At 46.0% G+C, this 22,681-nt stretch overlaps 1 protein-coding gene across 1 annotated transcript in view; it reads right to left on the bottom strand.

The window, feature by feature from the left end:
- GRM1 (glutamate metabotropic receptor 1) overlaps window positions 1-22,681 on the bottom strand; it is a 311,031-nt gene that overhangs the window by 9,832 nt on the left and 278,518 nt on the right. The window contains exons 5-6 of the mRNA XM_014605565.3: window positions 20,127-20,373; window positions 267-435 (exon numbers count right to left, since the gene is read on the bottom strand). Coding sequence (XP_014461051.3) covers window positions 267-435; window positions 20,127-20,373 — 416 coding nt within the window. The remainder of the gene's footprint in view (window positions 1-266; window positions 436-20,126; window positions 20,374-22,681) is intronic.

Here is a 22,681-nt window from a genome sequence, read left to right as displayed (position 1 = left end):
CACCTGTAGAAGCCAAAGTCTCAGGAAATGTAGGTCCAGTCTGTATTTACCAAAAACAGTGGGCTCACAAGCTGCAGGAATAAAAGAGACTTTTACACCCTAAACCTGACTGCAAAGCAAGGAAACTACAAGCAGGTAACATTTTCTCCTGCTTGAAATAAGTCTTCCTAGCTCTGGTGAACAAGCATAGGCCTATTAGTCATCTATCGCTAATATAATTTCGATCTTCCTGCACAGAGAATATAAAAGACAGCTCTGAGACATACCTTAATTTGACCCTTCAGACAAGGTTCACTACACACTGACCGGACTATTCCACTTCTGTTCATCTGAATCCTGTAGTCATCAATATTCAATACTCCTTCATGCCAGGTTCCAATGAGGACATAATCATAATGGTTAGGCTTTATATACTGCAGATTCATGATGTCGTACCTGGAAATGGAAAGCAGAGAAATCCTCAAAGTCGGGTCTCAAAATTAAATCTTTTTATCCTTCCACTGTATAGTAAGCTGTGAAGTAGTGATTTTTGCTCCAGAAATTATTAAGAATTCTACAGCCAGAGCTGTAACAAGCAGTTTCTATGGCCTGAGCTGAAGTGGAGTCTAGGGAAGCAGTAGCAGCAGCAGTTGCCATTCTTGCACCTCTTCCAAAACCTGTCTATGCCCTGGCTGCTCACCCGTGGTTACATTACTGTCCTTCATTGACATTTTACTTTGCACTGACAGGCAAGAATTAAAAAATCACAGCCCATAAGGTTGACTTAATTTTTTTCCCTGAAATTAAAATGTTTGCTTTCTGATGTCAGAGCCAGGGGGGGAGGGGATGAGGGGGGTGCTGTTCAAATCACATGTCCAAACTTCTTACATTCTCATGTGAATCATGTTACCTTAGAAAACAGAAAAATATTTTGAGGTTTACAATAAAATCATGGAAGTCGGCAATGCTAATTACTACATATTTAATGGTGGAATATTTTCAAAGGTATAGTTGTCACTTTTACATCCCCGCCATGGCTAAGAAGCACTTTGCAATTGCATGGTCTCAGGTGGAATTGTATCAAGGAGGATATAGCTTCTTCTCAGGACACCATAGTAGCATAAGTTGGGTAGTACTTAGCTTCCACCTCTTACAGGAAGTAACATACCCTCTTCTCATATAGATACTGTGTCCCACCATGCCCCAAGTAGGGAGTACAGTACACCAGCCTTTGCTTATTTCCATGCTCTTCTCAATTTGCTAGCTCCCAGATGTGAGGATGAAGCATCTAGCATGCAGTCCCAGCGCTCACTCAGAACTCAGATGAGGATAGCCATAAGACAGATGTCAGCAACCTTTTAGGAGTGGTGGGCCAAGTCAACAAAGTTCAGTCCACAAGCAGGTTGCTGCTTCCAACCTGGCCACTGCTATTGCACCCACTGCTGCATTGCCACTGAATTGCTAATTAACTGCTGCTGCTTCCCTAGCTCCTCAACTGCTGCATGGCTCACATGAAATCCCTTGATGGCTAGATGCAGGTTGCCAACACATGCTCTACAGTGATCATAAAATGGCACGGGAGGGTGGTGAAGGGATGTCCTTTAATTTTTTATTCCCTTGAATATATATTTGATACATAGTTCAAATATAGCTCCACTACAGCATTATGATGACATGAGGTCTAGAATTATCCTCCAAGTTTTTAAATAGTATCTTCCACATATTCAAGCAAAATAAATACAGACAACAAAAATTAACCACAAACATTAATTTAACGGTTTGCATAAGTTATCCATGATACTGTCAAGAAAATGTAGCAGCCAAGCACAAGATCTACTTTCCTGCCCAAGAGCAAGTACAAGAGAACTTAACAAAGATGATATAAAGGAAACATAAAAACAAAGCTACTATCAACATTCAGCTACTCTAAAATCCCCACCATTGCACCCTCTCCTCCCCATACGGGAGGATTGATGTGTGAAGGTCTTTTAGGCTAGGGACAGACATTACACATAAACTGGTTTAAGTAATCAGAAACTGATTTAAACCTGTAACAGAACAGTTGTTCAGTGCACATAAGCCAGTTTCAAAACGTCTGAAACTGGTTTGAGATAAACCTGGTTGAATGTAGTATTAGAACTAACTGATTTGGCTCAAGCCAGTTTATGCAATGTCTGTCCCAGACCCCTTACTGGTTTAAGATAAACCAGACTCCCCCATTATCCCAGCATGCTCTCTGGGCTGGCCGGGGCTCTGTCCTCCACAGCAGAGCTGGCCCCTCCCCTCCACTCCCTGGCTGGAGCTCTGGCAGAGATTTGCAGGCAGAGCAGGGCCTACCTGGCTTCCCCCTGCCCTATCCCACCTCACTGCTGAAGCAGGGATTCCCCCTCCCTCTCTCACATCTCCCACAGCACAGGCCCAAGCCCCACGGACCCTAGGCATATGGTATGCTAGCTAATGGAGAGGTGTCTGTGTGTGTCTCCAATTTCATTGGGACAGGCAGACAGAACAGTGACCGCTTAAGGCCTTTTGGAGTTAATCAACAGGTCGGCTGGTAAGCTGCTTAAGAAGAGTTTGACCTAATGGAGAAAGGCTATTGTTTTGCTGATGAGGAGATAAACACTGTTATCACCCCCTGCTGGCTTGTTCTCCTGTCAGCTTGCTACAGACACTATAAAAAAGCAGGGAGGGTGTGACAAGTGGCAACTCTTGGGGCCAGGTCTCATGTCAGCCCACCCACCTGTCTCTACAGTCAATCCACCCAATCCCACCTGCCATGACTTTGATGTTCCCATATATGGATGGTACATGTGGGAGACTGCCCATTATTGCCCTGATGCCAGGGGAAACTATCTGCAGCTCCAATGTCCCCTACATTGCAGCCCATGCCTTGCAGATGGCATCCAGATTAATATTACTCCCAGGCTAAGACAGAAGCAAACTGAGTCCAAAGTTGGGCTCCACACACACACACCCATTCACAACACCTCCGGTCTCACAGGAGGCCTCTTCAACTCTGCCCCTCTCTCAATGGGGCCTCTGGCATACTGCCCGATACCAGGCCACACTCCACTACCCTGCTCATCCTTGAGCGGCCCCTCTTGGGCCATCAGGCTTTGCTACTCTCATACTGGCCTTGCCATGCAGATCATTTGGTTCCGGCAAATTCCCCTACTCTATGTGGGTCGACCTTATGCCGAACCCTGGGCTAATTCTGCCCCAAGTCTCCCACCAAACACAACTTCTCACAGGGATGGCCTTTGCGCTGTCCTTCAAGTTTACTCTCATTTGACCCTACTCAGTGTGCCCCTTGGGCTGTCCTTCAGACCTACTCCAACTTCAGCCCTACTCAGCCCCTTCACACACACACAGCCCTTCAGGCCTACTTGCACTTCAGCCCTACTCAGTGCAGGGCCTCCCAATGTTCTCCACACTACCCACTCTGGGGTCTCCAGAACCTCATATTCCTGCTGGGCTCAGACACCTACATGTGGGCATATCTAGCCCCCACTAGTCCCACAACTCTCCACTTCATCTTCTGGGGTCTCCGGGATCGCTCATCCCTGCTGGGCTCAAGTGCCTACACACGAGCATACCTGGTCCCCACTACTACCCCAGCTGCCTCCAAAACCCACCTGAAAATGGGGGTTGGGGTTATGGCTCCCCTCCTCACCTTTCACTGGGCAGGTAATTGGTCTGGCATTTCCTGGGAACTCCCGTGCCACCAGAAGCCCCACCAGGCCACCCTTCCAGGGCAGGGTGCAATTTTAGGTCGTGCCCAGCAGCTTCCAAACCATCCCCATAAACTCCTGCCCTTACCTCCAAAGTTGTTCCTGCTGCAGCGCAGCTAGACAATGTTTCTACCTCTCCTGACCACAGCAAACTGCAGCCTTTATACGCCTTGTTCAAAATGGCTGCCCTCAACAGGCATATGGTAGCTGCCTGCCTCTTCCCTTAAAGTGGCAGGCACCCAAAGGTACCCCGCCACAGAGGGAGATTGAAAAGCTCCTTATCATCAACAGATGCATATACTGAACACCCCTCCTTGCCTTAGAGTGCTAGCAGGGGACTACGGTCTGGCAACACTCCTGCCCCTTGTGCAGCCACCAATGCTGACCTCGTGAAGGAACACCTTGAGAGGCTGGACACCTTCAAGTCAGCTAGCCCTGACAATTTACACCCCAGAGTACTCAAAGAGCTGGCCTGCATCATAGCTCAGCCCCTGGCACAGATCTTCGAGAGCTCCTGGCACTCTGGTGAACTGCCTGATGTTTAGAAGAAGGCCAATGTGGTGCCTATCTTCAAGAAATGGAGGAAAGTGGATCCGGCAAACTACAGGCCCATCGGCCTGACCTCTATCCCAGGGAAGGTCTTAGAAAAGATTATCAAAGAGCCCATTCTTAATGGACTGGCCAATGGCAACACCCTGAGGGATAGCCAGCACAGGTTTGTTGTAGGTAGGTTGTGCTTGACCAGCCTCATTTCCTTTTATGACCAGGTGACCTATCACCTGGACAAGGGGGAAGAGATTGATGTCATATATCTTGACTTTAAAAAAGCCTTCTATCTGGTATCCCATGATCACCTTTTGGCAAAACTGGCCAACTGCGGTCTTAGGTCCACCATGATCCGCTGGCTGGGGAATTGGCTCCGGGATTGGCTCAGAGGGTGGTGTTTGACAGAAGTCAATTGTCATGGTGCCCTGTGACCAGTGGGGTCCCTCAAGGATCTGTCCTTGGACCTATTTTGTTCAACCTCTTCATTAATGATGTGGACATTGGAGTCAGAAGCAGACTGGCCAAGCTCGCCAATGATACCAAACTTTGGGGTAAAGCATCCACACCTGAGGACAGGGGGGTAATCCAGGTGGCTGAATAGGCTTGACAGGCTCAGGAAATGTGTGGATGAGAACCTGATGCTGTTTAACACAGAAAAATGCAAGGTTCTCCACCTTGGGAGGAAAAACCTGCAGCATGTCTATAGGCTTGGCAGTACTATGCTGACTAGCACTACGGATGAGAAAGACTTGGGGGTCAGGATTGACCACAAGATGAACATGAGCCTTCAGTGTGATGCCACCACTAGTAAAACAAGCAAAACCCTGGCTTGCATCCACGGATGCTTCTCAAGCAAATCCTGGGACATCATTCTCCCCTTGTACTCAGCCTTGGTGAGGCCACAGCTGGAGTACTGCGTCGTTTTGGGCTACACAATTCAAAAAGGAAGTGGAGAAGCTTGAGAGAGTCCAGAGGAGAGCCACGCACATGATCAAAGGTCAGGAAAACAGACTTTATGATGAGAGGCTGAGAGCTATGGAACTCTTCAGCCTGGAAAAGCACAAGCTCAGGGGTGATCTGATGGCCACCTATAAGTTTATAAGGGGTGTTCACCAGGATCTGGGGGAACGTTTGTTCACCAGAGCGCCCCAAGGGATGACAAGGTCAAACGGTTATAAATTTTTACAAGACCGTTTCAAGCTGGACATAAGGAAGAACTTCTTTACTGTCCGAACCCCCAAGGTCGGAATGGCCTGCCGCCGGAGGTGGTTTAAGCACCTACTTTGAACGCCTTCAAAAGAAACCTGGATGTTTTTCTTGCTGGGATCCTATGACCCCAGCTGACTTCCTGCCCCTGGGATAGGGGGCTGGACTCGATGATCTTCCAAGGTCCCTTGCAGCCCTAATGTCTATGAAATCTATGAAGCCAGAGGGGAAAAGCTGGGGATGGTTCAGGCACACCTCCCTAACCAGAGGTCCTGCCTGGGCCTTGCCATGCCCCCACTCACCTCAGTACTTTCCAGGAGAAGGGAGGGTTGCTCTAGCATCCGCCCCCCCCCCCCCCCCAGCTTCTAGCCTGAGCCACTGCAGGCATGTGCCTGCATTTCCTCAGTCCAGAGAGAATACCTGTCCAGTTACAAACTGGTTCAGCCTAACAAGGTTAGACTAACCTGTGAAGTTTGAATCAATTCAGGCTCAGGCTTTTGAAATGTCTGTCCCTAGCCTTATTGCTGTTTGCTTCTGGATTTCTTGCACTGATAGTAGTTTAGGCAAAGTGGTCATTAGTCCCAGTCACTAATCACCTGTTCTAGGGGTCAACAAGCAGGGCTGATGGAAAGAATGGAGGAGAGCAGTGCAAAGGGGAAACTCCAACTGAGGCTAGACAAATAGGCTGATTCTTGAGAGATGAGAAAGGGAGCACTGCACGCAGCCTTCAGGGGAATGTTTTGATTATAGAGAGCAGTGAAAAGGAGGTTTCAACTGGAAATAGTGACAGACTTTGCTGTCGTATTAGAGTCCCCAGGTTGTTTTTCTGCTTGATTCTCTCACTTCTCTGGAAATTATTTTTTAATTTCGAATGAAGTGAGAACCATTTTAACCATGAATATTAGAACACCCACGGCATTTTCTTTTCTCTTCTTAGGTTCAAACATGCAATACACTGTTTGCTGATTTTCAAAGTTTCAGCCATCTCGGTACCAATAGAAACTCTTTTGAAACATCTGCCTCTCTCTTCCTCTTTTCCTCCTCTCTCTCTCTCCCTTTTTTGCTTTGAGAATCCTCTTTTAGAGAGAAGGGTTATTCAAGAAATGCTGGGTCCTTTATATGTGCGCTGCAGAAGTGTTTTTTTTCAGACAATCTCCTTTGCCAGTGCAGAGCCACACTGAAGTCATGGAGGCACAACATCTGGAAGGTTCCTCCATAGATCTTCTAGTCCAACCCCTTGCCTGAGGGAGAATCATTCCTACCAAAGTACCATAAAGAAATCCATTGTCTAACTTATCAACAAAGTCTGATCCCTCTTGGGGTACTGACAACTTCAGTTGGGCCCTGGGCAGGTATAAAGATTTCTTTGTGCAGCTTTGTTTGCTAATTGAAAAACAGTTTACAAAACAAGCCCACTTCATTGTCATCGAAAGGCAATTCCCCTTCCTTTCCTGATCCTTAAAAAAAGAGACTATATAAAAGTAGTGTTGCCCTTTGATAGCTTTGTGAATAGGAGAATGCATCACTGCATAAAGCAATAACCTGAAAGCTCTTCATAATGTAGCTGTGATATACATGAGTATAAATGACATGGATATAACTGTCTCCTGCTAGCAAGAAGAACCAATTTATTTTTTATTGTGTCCTTGGATCAGACTGATGTACAATCAGTTGCTCTGTATAGGAGAGAGAATGTGGAGGATAGAAACAAGATTTCAGGCTTGCATTCTCTTAACAGAACTTTTAAGTGTAAACTCATTGTTAACCTTTTTTAAACACCTCTGTGACATGGCATGTACTAGCCTTACTGCAACCTTAATCAAGTTGATAGTCTCAAGATGTCTTCATGGCTGTATTTCTGGAGTTGGTGTGAGATAAGCTGGAGCAAGTGGGCAGGGAATACAACAACAGGAATGCTGAAGATATTTTTTAAGCTGAAACCATTTAGACAATCTTGCCTATGAAAAGTGAACACAATATTTAGAGTTTTGAAACTTGGCTTGAATTTTAAATCACAAAGGAATCCAGCAGACCAGCTGAATGTACTTGTAATGGAGTAGGTGTTTTTCTCATCTCTTCTTTGACATCCACTCTGCAAAATATCATGAAGAAGACCTGTACAGTACTGTTATTTCCCTCTATGCATATACACATAATCGGTGCCTATATAAACTTTATTTTAGTAAACTCCCCTTCTCTTTCCCTGTGAAAAAGCATAGACATTTTCTGCCCAAATTAAAATTTGTTCTTGAAAGCTGGAAACCACAGAAAAAGTGGGGGTTATTGAGGAAGCTGGAACTTATCTTTAAATACAGCAAAACTATCAGTACCCATTATGTAAGAAACTATGGGCACCTATAAACAAGTGCAGAGGCTGCTCTAAGATGCTGGAATTCCAGTGCATCTGATTAATCAAGTCTGCTATAGTGTGGCAATTACTACCCTCCAAGAGCCCCTGGCTTCTCGTGTATCAGTGTCCATGCGCTTAAAAGTGGTGGTGGGTGTGCTGGAACTAAAGGCTCATCAAAAGTAGAATGTGCTCTCAGAACCACTCTAATTAAAGCTCCGCCCTCCCACCCCTGCAAATGTAAAAGTGCCCTATATTATGGCAACATTAGGTATATCTATACATGCAGTTAGTCGTGACTAAATTTACTGAGCACTAAGATAGTGTCAGGCCCAGGAAGATGTCCAGGGTCTAGTGGTCAGCATCCTCAGCCTCCACTGCCCAGGCATGGAGGGCCACCTGCTGCCAGAGCAGTGCAATGCGGTCCCACTGCAGGCCTCCATCTGTGCCTGGCCTCAGATCAGGGGTTGGCCATGCATGGGTGTGCAGGGACCATGGTAAGTCAGCTGGACAAGCCCGGGCCCAAGCCTGCTTGTTCCCCTGGGGCTGGCAGCCTACTGTGTGCTGGCCACAGGCAGCCTGCCTACCTTGCTTCCTTCCCAGGGTGGGACAGGCTAGGCTGCTGGCACCACCTGCATGTCCCTGCCCCCTGCTGCTAAGGAGGACATTGCCACCAGCATCAACACCTTCCTTGGGGGGTGAGAGGCCTGTGCCCACCTAGCTGTGGGGACATGGGCTGCTAAAAAAGTTCTGAACTTTGTCCCACCTCTGTGTGCTGTAGGGGTGGGGACCTGGGGCCAGGGGAGTGTGGGCAGGTTGGGAAGGGAGTGGGGGCAGGGGATGGGGCCAGTGAAAGGGGCCTGGACCAGGGACATGGGCGGGGACGGGAACTGGGAGGATCTTCCCCCCAGCGCAGGACTTACCACATGCCTGGGGCTGGTGAGGCTGGTGGCATGGCATGGCCTTCCCCATCAACAAGGGCGATTGGCTGCTTCTGGTGTCTATGGCCCACTGTGCATGGTGGGCCAGTGACCAGCCCGGGGGGGGAGCTGGCACTGCTGGCAGCCAATGGTGACATTGCTGGCTGTTCCTCCTGGCAGGGTCTGGGGCTGCACCAAGGCTGAGGCAGCCACTGGCCAAGGCTTCCCAAGCTACCAGTGAATGCAGTAGCTGGGGAGTAGGGTGGGGAAGGGTGCTGAAGGCCTGAGGTCTCCTCCTCTGGTGACGTGTCACCAGGAGGGTCAGAATGGAGCAGGGGCTTGCACAGGCCACCCCTGCTGATGACACTCCCAGGGGTGCCGCCTGGGTTCTGGGGCACCAAAATCCGGGTCAGCTCCTGCATAAAGGCCATGGTCTTGACGGCATGACTGAAACAATGATTGTAGTCAGTCATGGCCATCCACTGTGCCTGCAAGGCCTTGACCTTAATATGGCACTGCCATGCCAACCGGGAGTCCCTTTGGTTCTTCATGCCATCTGACAGGGCCTCATATATGTGGGTATTCGAGTGCCCACCCTGCTTGAACTGCCTCAGCATGTCAGCACTGCCCCCCAAGTGCTATGAGGTTGCCAACCTCCTCCCAGGTCCAGTTTGGGGCCTAGGAAGTCAGCATGGGCATGCACATGCAGGCAGGGCTGGAGCTCAATGGGGAGGATAGTGAGGACATGATGTCCCATGCTGGCTCTCTGGGCCCCGATGTGGCTGTCTCTGTGATGCTGGCCCTGGACAACTGCTAGCAGGACCCAGCGTGAAGGCACAGCCAAAGACTGGGAGTCATGTAGCAGAGCCACTTCACCACATGATGTTCAAGGACACAAGACACTGCTGGGGATGAGCAGCAGCAGGCAGCAGGTGCTGGCCCTGCTGCCAGAGACAGCCAGGCAGCAGCCCTGGGAGGATATCAGGACTGGGCAAGGGGTGCAACAAGCTGCAGCCCTTTGCAACACTCAACTCTGGCCAAGCAGCAGCTCTGGAGAAGGGACAGGTCAGGCAGAGGCAACCTGTGTTCTGCCCAGGGGGGCATACGAGGTCTGCAGTGGTCCTGGGGATTGCACAGGACCCACCATACTTCTGTGCAGTGTGTCCCAAGACACAAAATGGTTGCAGGTTTTTATAGCCTGAAGCTAGGACTGCAAGAGAAGCACCCCAGCCCTATGGCAGGAAAAGCTCACAGCCAGGAGACCTGGGGCTAGACTCAGGCCAGCCCCCTAGTAGCAGGGCAGACCTGATACTAAAGTTAGTGCCTGGTCATGTCTACATGTGCGCTACTGCATGTTAACTAAATCACAACTATATTTGATACCTGCATTTGCAGGTATTAAACTTAGTCACAATTAGCATTTTACTGTGAAGAAAGGGCGTGCACATGTAGACACACGCCCCTACTGCACAATAAACTAGGCTAAGACACATTAAGGTGTCTCATGTAGACGCACCCATTAAGGTTGAAAAGTCAAATTGGGAAATGCCAAGACTGGATCTCATGGTGAATTCTTGATTCCCAAACCTGTGCCTCTTTTCCCAGATCAAAGGAAGGATGGGATGGGAATGCTTCCTTCACTTTTTTCAGGAGCTCAAGCTTTGAGACTCCCTTGTTGAAGACACATGGGGCATACTTGCTGCAAATGAATTATTCAGAAATTTCACCTCCAACTGCCTAATAAGTAAAAGTGAGCGTGTACTAATAATGATTATTATAGGCCAGATCTATATTGTTTTCCATGAAGGCAGTGAAAGGCACCTGACTGCAACACAGCCCTTTTGACAAATTTAGTCTTTGCTTCATAGTTTAGAAAAAAATATTAGAAAATTAGTATTAATTATTAGAAAAAAATCCCCTTGTTCTCTAACCTCATTTTCAGAAATGGCTAAACTTTTCCATATACACTTATGTAAAATGTACATATCATATACACTAGCCATTTCTATATATTTCATATACACTTATATGAAACTATATAGTCTGAGGCAGAAAATCATCATAGGGAATATCAGAGACATGGTCAAAGTTGTGTAAAATTGTAAGGAACTGAAAAAAAGGAGTTCATAAGCTTGCTTATTAGGCAAACTTAACTATAACCACTACTACCAGCTCTGCCCATAATTAGAATAGATGAAGGCTTAAAAGTACCAATTGCTATCTTGGATGTAAAAATATGGAAGATTTTATAAATAAAGGGTAATATAAACATTAGTATTTCAAGCAGCATTTCTATATTTCTATATCCTCCCCCTGTTGCCAGCCTTGGCCATTTTCAAGGGGCCAAAGCTAAGCTGCAGAAGTGCTGCTAAGCAGAAGGCCCGAAGCCTGTTTCTAAGTAACCGCAGTGTGAACCTTCGCAGATGTGACAACTAACTTGGTCAGCAAGTAAAGGAAACCATCAAACACAATTAAACAATTCACAAGGCCTAAAAGGAGATAAGAGAAGACCATACATTAAATAATATATGCAATTTCATACCTCTATCTTAAAGTACTAAGAGTAGAGATTGATATGATCAAATGTATTAGATGTTATTCTTCTATAAAAGATACATTTTTGTTAAAATGCTTACACAATGTGTAAAAACAAAAACAGCCTGTCAGAGAAGTCCACAAAGTAAGGTAGAGAAGAAACAGAAACAGTATTCCACAATAGGGAAGGAAAGGAGATAAGAAACCCTCCCTCTTTCCCAAGGATATAAATCCCAAATAATTGACACCTTCCAAGTCCACAAAAGATCTGATCAGTCCAGTTCCAGAAGTTTCCGTGAAACAAAGAATTTTAAATAGAACCAATCAAAGGTCATTTCTTAAAATATTAAAACCAGCCATCTATAAATATTGGACATAGGCAGGAGGGAAATTGGGAGATCTCTGCAAACTCAAGACGACTTGCTGCTACACTCCTGTGTACTACATTCCTCCCACTACTCTAGTCTCCCTAGCCAGTACAGGTGAGAATCTATGTTGTGCTGTTGTGCGCAGCCACACAGACTTTTTAAGGTGCAAGAAAATAAAAGGTTGGGCTGTAGACCTGTTTCTGCCTCCTTTATCAGTAAATCTACCCACAAGGTTACCTGTAATCTAGGTAAGGACCTCCCCCCTCCCCCATCTTGCAGAATTGGGTTGGTTGATTTGTTTTATAGGAGTTTGGCAAACTACTGCTGGAAAGTATATTATGGACTTGCAAGACCTTCTTGTACTTCCCATGGGACATTCAGCAGGAAGCTGGAGTTCTATAGTTTAGGATGTTATTCTGACCTCAGCTGAAAGTGCTGGGAATGGTCGATGATGTATTTTTGCAAATGCAATAGTAAATAGTGTTTTGTTTCTTTTACTATACCTCTTACCCATATTATTAAAACTTAAAAAAAAAGTTTGAAAATGGTTCTTGTGTTTGTAAAAATATGAACAGCTCATTGTTTTCCCCAAGGGCTCTCTGTCCCCATCTATTCTAGCAAAGGTCACAGAAAAGGCTGTTCCAATTACAGTGCTCTTTCTTTTAGTTAATGGACAAGGTGTTGAATGTGTTGTAGATCTTCATATTTCATTCATGGAGATATTTTTGGGCATTAATAAAATGGTATGATATATTCATCTTCACTAGTAAAGGCCTTTGGTTCAGTACTGGGCTGGATTTTCTAAGTCAGGTATATACCATTGAATGGGCATTCAAAGGTCTGATGTGTGAACACAGATTAGAAACTTACCATTTATTGAAATTAATGTATTCATAGATGTAATATTAATAGATTAATAGATTCATGATAGGGTCGGAAGGGACCCAAGTAGACCATCATGTCTAACCCCCTGCCCCGGGCAGGAGAGGTTCACAGACGCACAGGATACGCACATTACAGAAAAAAGTGGGCAACAACTCAGGCATATTTGCAACTATGATGCTAGAGCAAAGACCTATAAGATTCCAGGTGGATTGTGGAGCCACTTGCAATGTTCTTCCTGTGAATCTATTGAGTAGCAGCATCAGAATGAAAAAATGTCACCAAGTCCTGTTAATGTATAACAAAACAACTGCGAGGCCACTGGGAAAGTGCCGGCTGACTATAATAAATCCACGCAACAAGAAACAGTACTGCCTGGAATTTATAGTGATTGACAGGACAGACACCCATCCAGTGCTGGGCAGCCGGGCAGCACAGGCCATGGATTTAATTACAGTGCAACACCACAACCTCCTCCAGGTCACAGAAGAGCAATAATGGTCATTAGGTTCACTACCTAACATTCTGTTAAGATATGGAGACATATTCCAAGGCACTGGACTCTTTGAAGGCAAACTGAAGTTAGAAATAGATCCACTGGTGCAACCAGTACGACTACCAAAACGCAGAGTTCTGCTAGCCCTGCTGGAGCCACTGAAGAAAGAACTGACAAACCTGCAGAAAAAAGGCATCATCACACCATTTGAAAAAAGCACTGACTGGATCAGCAGCCTAATAGTAGTAAGGACGCCATCAGGCAAACTGAGAATCTGCATTGATCCAAAACCACTTAACAGGGCACTCAAAAGAAGCCACTACCCACTGCCAACAATTGAGGATGTACTACCTGACCTGTCTAGGGCAAAAGAGTTCACAGTTTGCAATGTCAAGAATGGATTTTGGCATGTGGAGCTAGATGCATCTTCCAGGCACCTGACAACCTTTAGTATGCCCTTTGACAGGTATCACTGGTTAAGGATGCCCATGGGGATCAGCCCAGCTCTGAAAGTTTTCCAGTGGAAACTGAACCAGGAGCTGGAAGGTCGTCCAGGTATCAAGATTGTGACTGATGATATTCTTGTCATAGGAGAAGGCGATAATAAGGAAGAGGCGATCCATGACCATGACGCCAAACTGCAACAACTCCTTAACATATGCTGGGAGAGGAACATGAAACTGAATGCCAACAAAATACAGCTGAGAAGAATGGAAGTACCCTACATTGGATATCTGCTGACTTTGGAAGGACTATGGCCAGAGAATGTGAGAGCCATAATGGAGATGCCTAGGCCACAAGATGTCAAAAGGAGTTTAGCGCCTTATTGGGATGGTTAACTATCTGTCCAAATTTTGTGCGCACTTGTCTAACGCTTGTGAGCCACTCAGGTTGCTAACACACAATGATGCAGCCTGGGAATGGGCACAGACCCAAGAGGAGGCATTCAAAAGAATTAAAAAACTCAATGAGGCCCCAACACTGAACTACTACAACACAGCTGAGCAACTAGTACTACAGCATGATGCGTCAGAAGGAGGTCTGGGAACAGTACTGATGCAGAACCAGCAGCCCATAACATTTGCTAGTAGAGCAATGACTGAAACTGAAAGGAGATACACGCAGATAGAAAAGGAGTTACTAGCGGTATTGTTTGGACTGGAATGGTTCTATCAGTTCACTTTTGGACAGAGAGTAGATGCGCAATCAGATCACAAACCGTTAGAGATCATAATGAAAAAACCCTTGCTGAGTGCTCCTAATGCATGCTGCTGAGACTCCAGGCCTATGATGCGAATATAAAATACTACTCAGGGAAGTCCTTGCAAGTGGCAGATGCACTACATAGAGAATACTTTCCAGAGTGCAGCACAGATGGATCTGTAGAACAGGAGATAGAGTCCGTTAATATGGTACAAGACTTACCCACCTCCAAAAGCAGTCTCAAAGCAATACAACAGAGTACAGAACAGGATGGTGTGCTACAAGCAGTTAAACGAACCGTCCTAGAGGGTTGACCACAGCACAAGGCACAAGTACCACCAGAAGTTGCCTCATACTACCAATGGAGGGATGAACTATGTACACAGGATGGAATTCTGTTCAAGGGAGACAGGGTAGTGATCCCAGCAGCTCTGTGGCGAGACATCATGAACTGACTCCATGTTTCACATATGGGAATAGAGTCATGCCTGAGGAGAGCATGGGAGTGCATCTACTGGCCAGGCATGAATGCCTGCTTGAGAACATACATGAAGCAGTGTGAGGTGTGCAAGGAATACAGTGACAAACAGCAAAAAGAGCCATTGAACCCTCATGACATCCCCTCTTGGCCCTGGAAGAAGGTAGGGACTGACTTGTTCAATGTCAATAACAGAAACTATACAGTCACTGTGGACTACTATTCCAATTTTTGGGAGGTGGATTACCTCGAAGACACTCAGGCAAGGACGGTGATCGGGAAGCTAAAGGCTCATTTTGCGCGGCATGGGATACCTGTACTGTTCTTAGTCAATGGCCCACAATACACCTCAAGAGAATTCAAACAGTTCTGCATTAGATGGGAAGTCCAGCACAAGACATCATCCCCTGGGTACCCACAAAGCAATGAGAAGGCTGAATCAGCGGTAAAGACAGCCAAGAGACTCTTGTTGAAGGTAAATAAGACTGCAGGGGATCCCTACCTGGCTCTATTGGACCATCGCAACACACCCTCTCAAGGAATGGACAGCAGCCAAAGATTAATGGGCCAGAGAACTAAGACATTACTCCTAATGAGAGACTGTTTGCTACAACCCCAGTGGGGAAGGGGCGCCAGTACATGGAAGCAGCTAAAAAAGCAACAGTCTCAGCAAGTATCACAGTATAATAAAGGACCCAGGGACCTGAGACCACTGTGCAGAGGCGAAAAGGTCTGGGTACAACCAGTAAGTCCACATGTGAAAGAATGGCAAAAGGCCATTGTTGAGGGTGCAGTGGGAGACAGATTCTACGAAGTTGTCACAGATAGTGGACAGTGACTGAGACGTAACTGGAAGCAGCTGCGGAGAACTGGTAGAGAGGAAATACAAAGTGAGCAAAAGATCCCAGTATCAGGACCAAGACAACTGGTCAGTCATCAGTGAGCCCCAGATAGGGAAGAAAGACTCCATGGACTCCGCAAAGGAAAGAGATATAAAAGCAGAGTCCAGCCCACACAACAAAGACGTGGACAGAGCAGAAGCAGGCGTAACACCCAGAAAAATCAACGAAACAAGAAGTGGGAGGCTGGTACAATGACCAGCATACCTGCATGACTATGATCCCTAAAGAACGCAGCAGACCAGCAGTAAAGGCTCGGTCTCCATGGTGGGCTATGTACTAGCAACATCTGGCCCAACCAGGGGAATAAGTTAATCATCTGCTTTGAACTGTTGAAAGGAAAGAGGTATAGATCTCAGAGGCAAAACTAGCAGCAGCAGAAGAAAGGAGGAGTCTGAAGGAGGAACAGGACATGAGGGGGAGGAGACAGGGAGAGGAGGAGAGTTAGAGAGGCTGTGGGAGAACAGCAGGCCCTGTAACAGCTCTGTAAGAAACTGCTATAATAAAGACACTGTTGATATTAAGTAGGGAGCTGCTCCTTGATTACCCAGACAGGGTCACACAAAACAGAGCTGGCCTGGAACTGACTAGTTCTGCCAGTTTGAAGCCTGTTATTGGAGGCAAAGAGCTCAGAGTCACAAGCTCTTTGAACTTCTGAGAGTAGGTTTTTCTCACAAATTAGCTAGCATGTTTAAACTGGTTAAAGCAGTGCCTTTTAATACTGAGATTAATGGGATTTGGCAAGTAGCCAGTGCCACTTTCATTTTAAATGCCTTGCTGTCTTACACCTGAGTGTCTCAAGTGACTCATACTCTGTATTGAATATTTGTATTTAAGTAAGGTGATTGCTTACACTGAGCATTTAAAACATGGGCACATAAAAAAGTTACTGGCCTCATCTACATGTGTCCCCAACCGCACAGTTGTTACTTTGCAGTCCCAGCGGTGCACAGGTCATTTCCGACCCTACTGCCCATTAGCAAAGAACTACTGCACATTCACGGTTCATGCCCTCTAATGCTACAGCAATGTAGCATCTCATGTAGATGTGCCCACTGAGGATCAAAGGAAGACTGGGATTTACCATGCCTCCATGGTAACTACCTGTGAGCATACTCCTACCCTGTGGTACATGGGAGTGAAACCTATAATAATTTAGCTCTTTTCAGCCCACCCCCTTAGCTTGCAGTCACTTGTTTGTTGCCCATTAGGGCTGTGCAAAGCTTTTTTAGCCGATTCTATTCCGAGGAGATTCAGCCCGATTTGGCAGCTGAATCTCTGAATCCGAATCAAATTGGGAGACCAATTAAAAGGTCTGAATTGAATTGGAAGCCTCTGAATTGATTCAGAAAAGATTTTGCACCACTTAGGAGATTCAAGCATAGCGTGAACAGGCACTAGTCCTCACCATGCTGCACACAGCTGCCTCCAGCAGGTAAGTCTGTTGTGGTAGGTGGAGTGGGGAGGGAAGAGGCATGGGGGAGGGATGAATTGGGGCTGGGACAAGCTGCCCAGCTGGGGTGGGGGAGTGTGGGACTCAGGGAGAGGGGTGGGGGGGTGGGATGTGGGCGCAGCTGTGCTGGGAGTGGGGGCTATGCCCTACTGCTGCTTGCTCAGCTGGGGCGGAGGGGGGATGCGGGCACTGTTGCTGCTTGCCCAGCTGGGGCAGGAAGACACAGGATGCGGGCGCAACAGTGCTCAGAGTGGGGGCTATGCCCTGCTGCTGCTTGCCCTCTTGCACCGGGAGCTGCTGTGCCCACATCCCGTGGCCCCACCCCCCCCTCGAGTCCTGCGTCCCAGCCCCATCCCCAATCTCTCCCTCTCCCAAACCTCTTCCCTCTCCCCTCTGCCTACAACAGTCTTACCAGCTGGAAGCTGGTGAGGACAGCTGCCTGTTTAGTCTATGGCCAAATCTCTGAAGCGGTGCTGAATCTTCGGGTCCAGTTTGGCCAAATTGAATCGGGACAGTGATTCGAATCTCCAGACCAAATCACTGTCCCTCTGAATCAGCCGAATCCGAAGTGTATACTCACCACTTCGCACAGGCCTAGTGTCCAAACCTAGGTTCTAGCTTAACATGCAAAGATTTTTGGCTGAAAATCCAGGCAAAGAAACATGTCAGGGAATGAGAAACAGAGTAAAACTGACCAATGTTTCTTTATTGTTCAAAAAGGCTTAAATATAAGAAATAAAGCAAACACTAAACAGTGACTCAGATTGGTCAGATTTAATAATTTTGGAGGGGAGGGGTGTTGCAAAAATCTAGTTGGTCTAATAAAAGATATCACCTCTATCACAAGTTCTGATTCCTTTTGCCTCTAGACCAATATGGCTACACCCTGGATACTTGAAAAGAAGCAAGATTTCTTTAAAGAGATCTGATTGTGTTGTCTTATTGGCCATGGGCAGGTGTGAATTGGTAGCACTGAAAGTGCCACAGCAGCTGGGGCTCTAGGCAGGGGTGGAGACCCTGAGGCAGGCAGTGTGACTTCTGAACGATGTTTCCCAAACAACAGCAGAGAGACCAACTGGCTGCAGGTGGTGCAACCCCAACAAGAGAGAGTGGTGGCAGGAGGCACATCACTGCATCAACCTTTGGTAACACAGTGGTGGCGACACCAGCAGGTGATCTCAGCAACTACTCAGGAGCAGTAGCCAGTGACACAGTCTCCACCAGCAAACTGGAGGAAGACTTCCCTCCCTCTTGGACTGGGCAAGGCAACAACTCCTAACGGAAGAGGAGTTTTCAGATAGAGACTACAACTGACAGATCAAGGGTGATTTAATTGTTGGGGTATTTAACAGAGGTGTTTGATATTCAGGGTGTTTAATAAACGAGATGTTTAATAACCTTTTGCTGTTCTCATTTCCCTTTAATAAGTTTTACTTTTTGCTTTGTAATGAATTGTTTGGGAATGGGGAAGTTGTTTTAGAACTCCCAGTAAAGTTTATTCTTCCCAAATTTCTCAGTAGGGACTTCAGCCAAAACTCCCAAATTTGAACCTGGCCTTGTACTACCATCTAGGACCTAGAAGAGGAGTCACATATGTCATGCTACAAAACATCAGGAACATTTCTGTAGTGCTTCCAGCACTTTATAGCATGATAAGTAGCATGCACAGGTGTCCCCTTGACTTATGTAGCACTACAAGAGCATTTGTTGCGCTACAAATGTAACATTTGCCCATGGCCTTACAGTCATACTTTGAAGCCATTTGCCAATCTTGCTTCAAACAAAACATTGGGGGGAAAAAAAAGTGTTTTATGTTGAATAAAACATCCCACTCAACCAGAAACAAAAAGTGTTATTTCCAGGCACTTGCAAGAGAATCAAAGGACATGAAAGCCTACATTCCCCAAACTGCCAACTGAGCAGGAGGTGATCCTATTTTATCCAACAACCCAGTGAATAACATACTCACTCGGGATGTGAGAGACCCAGTTTAAATGCTTCCACCTAAAATGATTTAATGCACATCTCCTGTTTCCTAGGAGAAAGTCCTAAACCCCAGGCTACAGGTATTCTGGGGAAGGCTGCTCTAAACTCTCTTGGGCCAGGCACAGACACTACACTTCACCAGTAAAAGGACGCATCTACATGTCGCCCTACAGCACACCCTGGCACCCTGGTGCACACACTCTCTAGGGCTCCTCTGCCTGCTGCAGGCTCCCTCGTATGGCTCCAGGCTGGGCTTAAATCACCTAATCCAGCCTCCTTCTAGCCACGTGACTGGGTTCACTGCACCCAGTGATCAGGTGCAGCCAGTTGCTCACTCGGCACCTTGCCTAGGCTTGGTCCGTCTGCGCTGCTATTTGTAACTGCCTACCCTCTCAAGCCTCACTACTACAAGGGCAGGCATTCCCAGTGACAGTGTGGGACCTCATTTCAGAAGTGGGATGCCTAGATTCTCCTCCTTGCAAATGGGGTTCAAATCTCCTCAGACAGAAGGAGCTGAATCTGGTTCTTCCTCATCTTGAGCGATTATGCAAACCAATAGGCTACTGAATAAAGAATGGGAAGCTGCTGGTGCACAAATCTAATGCTAGAAAAAAAATATATGTTCAAGTAATATTGACACAAATTCAAAAATAGTTTCAAATGACTGAAACAGCTTGTTATGGCAAATAAAATATCTAGGGGAAAAATATTTGCCTTACGCTATTCCTCACATACACTCAGGCTCTCCACTATATTCACATGCTTCACTTATGGAGGAGATGCAATTAAATTAATATACAGTTGCTCAGGGAAGCTTTGGAGCAGAAACACAGATGGTGGCTCCAGTTCAAGAGTTCTTTAAGGCAAAAGTTCTGCTCTTTGCAGAGCATGGAAAAAAGCTTACATAGTGTGCTGTAACTCCAGGCCTATAACAAGCTGTTGCCACCAGTATGTAACCCATTATCTGGTGTTACTATCACCCACTGATAAAACTAAATGTATAGATAAGATCTAATTTCTGCTTCACACTTCTGCATGCTGCAAAGTACAGAAAAAATAAATCCTCTTTGACTAGCTGACATTAAAAAGCTCCTTACCTTCCAGGTGCATCTCCCTTTTCATCAAACCAAATTTCTTCTCCCGAAATACCAATAAATGAAGATTTTATGAGGAATTCCAAGAGTTTGCTACCATCGATGGGCTTCATAGCATCACACAGCCCAACATGTCCTGGGCAAAGGGAAAGGTGCATATTTTGAAGCCCATGCGCCATAGCATATATTGCATTGATGACAAATCCCATTTTGCTGTCCTGGACGTAGCTGTCTTCCAAAGTCTCATTACCTACATTAATAATAATAAAAATATTATTATAAAGACAGAGATTAACTACTTGCATGGAATCATGACACAATGAAAATCATTTTTTTTTTAATATGCAATTCTTATCTCTTTCATTAGTAGCATAAAATATAGAGCTGGCTGGAAATTTCAGTGAAACATTTTTTCCCCCAGAAAGTAATGATACATTGAAACTGAATCTATTCATAAGAATGGCTTGTTTCTAACAACTATCCAGGTTTATTCTTTTAAAATAAAAGTGTATTTAAAAAGTGTAGTCAATTTTATATTACAGTTTAAAAGTAAAATGTATAAAAAAATAAAACAAAGCACTTCAAAACTATTTAAATGAAATGTTCGAACAAAACCAATCTAATTTTAAGATTACCATCTCTCAAATATGTGTGTGTGCGCGTGTGCGTGTGTGTGTCTGTGAGTACAGTCTTTTCAGTTTACTTTTTTACCTTATGTTAATTTATACTGTTAGTTAGAACTGGATAGAAAATGGGTATCCTATCCAACAAGCATCTAAGATTTTGTTTTTTACCGGCCTGAAATAACACTAAAAATTTGTTATATATATATTAATTTATTGATATATATAATACATATATCTATATATCTGTCAAATCACCACAGAAAACTTGATATTGTTTACAGTAGCACAATAACCTGAAAATACTAGTTTGTGTGCCATGCTAGATTGTCATAGACAGCCAGTAGAGGCTGTTAATACTCAAAGGTTGCTCTACACGCGACAGTACATTGATGTAATGACGAGCTATGGCGACATAGCATTGGCAGGCATGAACTGTGATGCCAGCACTACTGCACAGTAGCAATGAGCCACTCAGCAGTAGTTCATTGCTACTGTGCAGTAGTCGGAAACAATCCACGTGATGCCAGAAATCAGCAGTACCGGCGGTTACCATGCAGTCGTTTAGTACTTGCTAAAGCCTGTAAAACAGGCACTAAATGACTGTGCAGTAACAACTGCACAGTCGGGTGCACATGTAGATGAGCCCAAAGATTCTTTATGTGACTTCAGTGTAAATGCTGGATTAATGGCCATGGAACTCTTTACTCTGCCATGTGGCAGTAGAAGGTTTTCCTACATGTAGCCTGTGGATATGAACCGCTGATTTTTGAGGAAAATGCCAAAGAGGGACACAGCTGCCTCTAGCTGGTAAGTTTGTTGGGGTTGGGGGAGCTGGGGAGGGATTCAGGTTGGAACAAGCCGCCCAGCTGGGGTGGGGGGCGTGTTACTCTGGGAGGGGGGGCAGGGAGGCACGGGATGCCAGTGCAGAAGCTCTGGGAGCATGAGCTATGCCCTGCTGCCACTTGCCCAGCTTGAGCAGAGGGGCAGGGGGGATGTGGGCAAGTAGCATTAGGGGGAAACCTATCTAGTTTTACTAGAAAAGATGGTAAAGTAGATGACATGTTTATGGTGCTCCTATTATAATAAATAATTTAAAGAAAAATCAATACTGCTGACTACTGCACAACAGTGTTCAGCAATACATTCAATATATTGCTGAGAGCTGCATGTAAGAGGCATTGCATGATCAAGACAGATATTGTCCTATGATGCGTGTTTTGAAGCACTAGAATATATATTGTTACATGGGCAACCTATATAGAGTTTTGATTAATTTATTTCTAATGTTTCTGTCTTTATTATCTTCCTGAAAATGTCACTGTGTTAGCTTTATGCTGCTTGAATGGAGACCACATGTTACACTGCTGCTGAGTACTAAAAGAAGCGATTCATCTCTGAAATATATTAGGCGTATGCGATGCGGCAAGTATTTGCTTTGGATTTGGATTTGGCTAATTCAGAGGAAAGTGATTTTATTTGGAGATTCGAATCACTGTCCCAATTCAATTCAGCCGAATCAGATCCAAAAGATTTGGTGCTGCTTTGGAGATTTGGCCATAGACTAAACAGGCAGCTGACACAGCTGCCTCCAGCTGGTAAATCTGTGGAGGGATTGGGGCTGGGATTAGGCAACCTGCCCAACTGGGGCAGGGGTTGCGTTACTTGGGGAGGGTGCAGGGGATGGGGGACGTGGGATGCATGCGTGGCAGTGCTTAGAGCAGGGGCTCTGCCCTCCTGGCACTTGCCCAGCCAGGGTGGGAGGGGGTGGGGTGGGATTCAGGCACAGCTCACTCTGGGTGGAAGGGGGCAAGCAGCAGCAGGACATAGCCCCCTCTCCCAGCGCTGCCGCACCCACATCCCATAGACCCTCTGTGCTGGCAGGCAAGCAGCAACAGTGCCCGCCTCCCCCACCCCCGCTTTGGCTGGCAAGTG

The sequence above is a fragment of the Alligator mississippiensis genome, chromosome 1 (genome assembly GCF_030867095.1).
Source record: "Alligator mississippiensis isolate rAllMis1 chromosome 1, rAllMis1, whole genome shotgun sequence".
In the NCBI taxonomy this organism is placed as follows: Eukaryota; Metazoa; Chordata; order Crocodylia; family Alligatoridae; genus Alligator; species Alligator mississippiensis.
Note: the sequence above shows the minus strand (reverse complement) of the source record. Positions and strands in the feature narration are given on the sequence as shown.